This window comes from Mastigoproctus giganteus, chromosome 1 (genome assembly GCF_048544385.1).
Source record: "Mastigoproctus giganteus isolate SK-2022 chromosome 1, ASM4854438v1, whole genome shotgun sequence".
In the NCBI taxonomy this organism is placed as follows: Eukaryota; Metazoa; Arthropoda; class Arachnida; order Uropygi; family Thelyphonidae; genus Mastigoproctus; species Mastigoproctus giganteus.
Window position 1 is genome coordinate 242,117,715 of NC_143575.1, and position 6,000 is coordinate 242,123,714.

A 6,000-nucleotide genomic window follows, 5' to 3' on the forward strand; every position below is an offset into this window, starting at 1 on the left:
TTTCCTGCCTTTCCTCTTTTGTGGTACTAATACTCATTTTATTCTTTCGCAGTCCGGACTGCTCGAACCTGACTACCTGCATTATTGACAAGAGCTTTGCAGACTGCAATTTCTAAGCGGTTTCTCATAGAGATTAGGATGTGTTCATAGCTGGTCACCAACTTTCAACATTATAAATTTTAGGTTTTGCCTTCAGGCATCATAAGTTTTATGTAGAGAGACTTTCCTCTCCCTATTTATCTTCCTTTCCAAAGGGTCGGAAAACTGCTAGCTTGGGGGATACAGACTAAAGGGTAATAATGGCTGCAGGCACAGGCAAAAGTGATTGCTGCACTGCTTCTATTAGAATGAACAGCAGCAGCAGCATGGAAAGCAGGGCAAAGGATATTTCCAAGACTGTTGGGAGTCATAGTTGAACAAATAAATACATGAGCTGTGTTAGGGTAGCTAAGAGTAGAAACAGGTGCATGTATACTTGCACATACACTAATGCTAGGAGTATGGTTAATAAATTTGATGAGCTTGAAGAGCTAGCCAAGACATCAAAGGCAGATATTGTTGGGATATCAGAGACATTGTATCACACAGATATACGCAGTGTAGAATTGGAATTTGGGGAGTAAAATGTGTACAGAAAAGGACAGACAGGGTAGGAAGGGAGAGGGGTTGTGCTGTTAGTTAAGAAACACATAAAATCCAAGGAAGTTTAGCCAGTCGACATGGATGGACAATGCAGTGTTGAGTCTGTTTGGTGTGACATAAGCACGGGGAAAGGAAAAATGAGAGGAGGTGGGTGTGTTATAGGCCTAATGGTTCTGATGAGTATAATGAGCAATTGTGCAGTGAAATTGTGGGCCAGTAAATCAGAATGTCTTATAATGGGGGATTTTAACTTTCCAGATATTGACTGGAACTTGTGGGTTGGTCACTTCCACACTAACAAGACTTTTTTGGATTTATTAGATGACTGTTTTCTACAGCAGCATATTCGAGAGGCAACCAGAGGGTGTAATATTCTTCATCTGATTATCAGCAGTGATTATTCATCCATTAAGAATTTGCAGATAAAGGAACCACTGGGTGACAGTAATCACAATGTACTGATATGGGAATTACTTAAAGATGTAACTACCATCAAGGCTAAAGGGAAGGGCTTTTGCTTTCGTAAAGGTGATTACAAGGGTCTCAGACAGTTTTTAAATTCTGTACAGTGGGATCAACTGATGATGTTACCAATGTTGATTTATAAATAGGAAGCCTTCAGGGATTTTGGAGACTACCTAGGCTTTTCATTCCAACTAAGAAAAACTGTTCACGGCTCAGGCCTAAATGGATGTCAGATAAATTAATGAAGCTCGTGGCAGAGAAGAAAAAAATGTATGGGATGCATATAAATTATCAGGTGACACAGAAGACTATGGCAGATATAAACTTGTCTGTAATCAAGTCACAAAGGAGGTTAGGCAAGCGAAGGCAGATTACGAGAAATCTTTGGCAAAGGATGCAAAGAAAAACAGCAAAGACTTCTTTACTTGTGTAAAACTCTAGAAGGAAAGGGATGAATCGGATTGGACCACTTAACATAGATGGGTTGACAATTGGGTATTTTGCATCTACATTCACACATGAGGAGTTATTCAATGAGGGGAATGCCAGAAGTTTATCAAACTCTAACAGGGAGCTAAGTGATTTTGTAATAACTGAGAGCAAAGTGGAGGAGAAATTGTTGAAGTTAAACATAAGAGGCACTTGGGGTGGATGGGATCTATCCAGTTATATTAAAGGAGGCAGCAAACCCATAGCCATAATTATGAGAGCTTCCTTGGACTCAGGAGAGGTCCCCATGGACTGGAGGTGTGCAAATGTATCATCGCCAACTCACAAAGGGGGGTCAAAAGGTAACACAAGTAACTATAGACCTGTTAGTTTAATTTAACTTGTACTGAGGAAAATAATGGAGCCGCTAGTTAAAGAAGCATTGCTGGATCATCTAGACAAGACTGCAGTAATACTTAAGGCACAGCTTGGGTTTGTTAAAGGGAGGTCTTGTCTGACCAATTTGATTGGATACTATGATGTGGTCACAAAGGAACTGAATGCCAAAAATAATTTTGATATTGTGTACTTGGATTTTAGGAAAGCTTTTGATACTGTTGCACGTGGAAGACTGCTGTACAAATTGAAGAGGAATGGTTGAGTGGAAGATGAGAGAGAGTGGTAATCAATGGACACTGCTCTTCATGGACAAATATTATTAGTGGAGTTCACAAGGGTCCGGTGCTGGGCCCATTGTTGTTTTGTGTATTCATCAATGATATTGATAAAGGTATATCAGCATTAATGTCCAAGTTTGCAGATGATACAAAGGTTGGCAGGGTTGTTAACGACAGTATGCTACTCCAACTGGATCTAGACAAGTTGGGCAAATGGGCTGAGAAATGGCAAATGAAGTTGCTACCCATATGCAACGTACTGCATATGGGTAGCAGTAACCCAAGAGAAACGTACCAACTTTACTACAATCAGGAAAGTGAAAAGGACCTGGGGGTAATTTTGCAGTCAAATATGAAATTTGCTGAGCAGTGCAGATGGGCTGCAGGTCATGGTGTCTTGTCAATGATATATAGGAATTTTGCTAGCAGGGACAGGGAGGTGATTAACCCGTTATACAAGGCAGTGGTCAGGCCCCACTACAGTACTGTGTACAGTTCAGGAGGCCTTGTTGTAGGAAGGATGTAGAGTTGCTAGAACGAGTACAAAGAAGGGCAACAAGATTGGTGAGGAGAACAACGGGGTGCTCTTACTAAGAAAGGCTTAAGTTCTGCAAATTGCAGTGCCTGGAGAGTAGGCACCTGCGAGGTGATCTGACTGAGGTGTATAAGGCCTTGAATGGGTTTAGCAAGCTGAATGCTGATGGGATTCTTCCTCTTGCTCAGCCTAAGAACCCGAGGGGGCACAGTTTCAAATTGAGGAAAGATGGTTATAGAATAGATGTGCGAAAATTTGCCTTTTAGCCAGCAGGTAGTTGATTGGTGGAACAGACTTCCATCTTTTGTTGTGGAAGCTGATAGTCTAAAAAAAATTAAGGCTGAGCTGGGCGGGCATTTGGAACAAATGGAGGGGTGAAATGGGAGAGGGTTTTTTTTTTTTTTTTTTGGATCTAATGCTATTTATTTAAAAAACAAAAGTGATAAATCACTGATAAGACACCATGTGCTTTTCTGCCACCTATTTACACTGGATTAAAACTTATGTTGTATTGTATTGCATAACATAATACCCAAGTCTCTCATTCTGAAATAACTTTAATCCCCCTCCCTATAGAAAGTGCTCGTGTATTTATTTTCCCAAGATAAAAGGTTTTGTGCATTCTCTAGTATCATTTTTTAGACCATTTTTGTAAATGGTTAATCATTTGTTTTTAAATAATTCACAATCATTTTTGAAAAGGCATAACCTAGTTCTGTCACTGGTTAATTTTTGCCTCATATCATTAATTTATATATGAATATTCATAGTTCCTCAAGATCTAATGGTTGATTATTAATACCCATCTTGGCAGGTATTCACATAGATGGAGTCATGAATTAACCGACTTTGAAAGAGGGATGATTGTAGGTGCCCAATGCATGGGCCAATCTATCATAGAGGCAGTTCAGAAATTGCACTATCCCTGTTCGACAGTATCAAGAGTGTATCCGGAATAACATCTCATCGTGGACAGCGCTGTGGGCTGAGAAAGGTTGTGGATGGACGTATCAATGTCTGTCTCGCATTGTTTCAGCCAACTGTAGAGCAACAGTGGCACAAATCACTGCCGACTTCAACAAGGTGCCAGAAATTTCTCCACCAATACCGTCATGCGATCATTGGCTGCAGTAGTTTATAGGAGCAGGCGACTCACCAAAGTCCCATTGCTAACACCGCAATACAGGACACTCTGCCTCAACTGGGCAAAAGAACATCTGCACTGGACCTTGGATGGTTGGAGATGGGTCTCCTGGTCAGATGAATCCTGTTTCCAGTTATTTTGAGTGGATGGGAGGGTGCGTATCTGGCAGAAATCGCATGAAGCTATGCACCTGTCATGTCAGCAAGGGGCTGTTCATGCAGGTGGATGGTTGGTAATGGTCTGGGGCATGTTCAACTGGCACATGTTGGGACATCTGGTACATTTAGACTCATCTCTGAATGGTCTAGGTCAGCGTTTCTCAATCTTTTTACTCTCGTGGCACATTTTCCAAAGAATAAAAATTTTGCGGCACACTTGGAAAATTTTGCGGCACACCCTTTGAGAAACACTGGTCTAGGTTATGTGTCCATCCTTGCAGACCATCGGCATCCCTTCATGGTCATCATGCACCCACAGGGCAATAGACTCTTCCAGCACGACAATGTGCTCCCCACCGAGCTGTGGTGGCTAGAATGTGGTTCGAAGAGCATTTTGCAGATTTTACCTCCTCATTCACTGGACAATGAACCCTGTGGGGCATCTTTGGGATGCTGTGGAAAGGTCCATTTGAGCTTTGGATCTTCCACTTGGGAATGCAATGAAATTATGGACAGCAGTGCAGCAAGCATGGATGGAAATACCTATGGAATGCTTTTATGAAGTAGTAGACTCAATGCCTCACCCCGTGACTGCCCTTATCCCGGCGAGAGGTGGGCCTACCCATTGTTAGGTAGACATGATTTCTGTCCACTCAGTGTAATTGCTTTCCTGTCGGGTTTCTTTTTAGTGGCCCTAACTCAGAAATATAGAAGTGTACATTTGGCTGAAGCTAATTTTTCTTGAGCTGTAGAAGGCAGTCTTCTGTTGCTGTTCAAAGAAAGAAAATAATGGCAAAATACATAAAAACGAACGAGCATTTAGAGTCACACTAAGACAATCACAGTATAGACCTCTGAAGTGAATCTACATTGCAACTGTCTCTTAGTGTGACTCTCATTGGCAGTGGATTTCATTTATTGTCAATGAAGTTTAGTAATACAGACAGACATCAAGTTGTAGGTAACAGGCACATAAGCTGTCAGAGTTGTGTAATAGATGCTTACTGAATCGGAACGAAAATTAAATCGTGCAGTTGAACTAATACACTAGTAAAAATAAATACAGCTAGGAGATACAAAATTTTTATCTGCAGTTGAAGAAATTGTGAAATTATTAGGATATACTATGTCTGTTGCAGTTTAAAAAAATAATAAAATGTTTCAGCAAGACCATCTAAACAGATGTACAACTTAAAAAAGGTTAATACATTGCTAGGAAATAAAACTTAATGCCCAGAAATCTCTTACATTTAATATACTGTATTTCTTTTATATCTTATAGACATAAAACTAATTTAATTTATAATTTCAGGACTCGATAATAAGTGCTCTGCGAGCAGAGAAAGAGCGGTATCCGAGTCACTTCTGGAAAGTGTGAATTGGAAATGACCGGTGATAAAATATTCCTTTGTATAGACTTTAATATATGGCCTGATCAACTGTTTGCTACCCTGAAACTAGACTTTTTCTTCCTCCGTACTGGAGGTAATGGCGCACAATGGAGTACTTCCCATGGTGAACCTGTTGCTGTTCTGCCATAATTTTAATATAAAAATATATCAGGATGTGATGTATCTAAATATCACAGTATCTAAGTCTGCATTTTTTTTCTTATATAATTGTTGAACTGTATATTAATTATACAAAGACTGTTAGCCAGTGGCATTGTAGTTCCTAATTTTGTTGAATTTTGCTTTACGAAAAGCTTTTTATAGGAATGTTTGATTTCTACAGGACAGAAATCTCATATTTAAAACATTAAATTTCAGCTTCATTCCTTATTTCTTGTAGATGCAAAACACTGTATTTTGTAAATTTATTTACATTTTTAAGTATAAATAGTTAAGATAAACATACTGTCTTTGTTGTGCTGGTCACGACATGGAGCAGTTATATTTGAAATGCATTTGTTTGGCATTTATATATGTTTATATACTCTTTGTAACTGAA

The 6,000-nt window shown here is 39.6% G+C and overlaps 1 protein-coding gene across 3 annotated transcripts in view; it reads left to right on the forward strand.

Annotated features, from left to right (window-relative positions):
• The window catches only part of LOC150091707 (uncharacterized), a 191,953-nt gene extending 186,227 nt beyond the window's left edge, over window positions 1-5,726 (forward strand). For 2 of the 3 annotated variants that reach the window (XM_090376511.1, XM_090376502.1), the window contains exon 15: window positions 5,363-5,725. In XM_090376511.1, coding sequence (XP_090232637.1) covers window positions 5,363-5,428 — 66 coding nt within the window. In that variant the 3' untranslated portion in view covers window positions 5,429-5,725. Of the gene's footprint in view, window positions 1-5,362 lie in introns of all 3 variants that reach the window. The other variant, XM_090376518.1, reaches the window with a different exon arrangement.
• The last annotated feature ends 274 nt before the right edge of the window (window positions 5,727-6,000 follow it).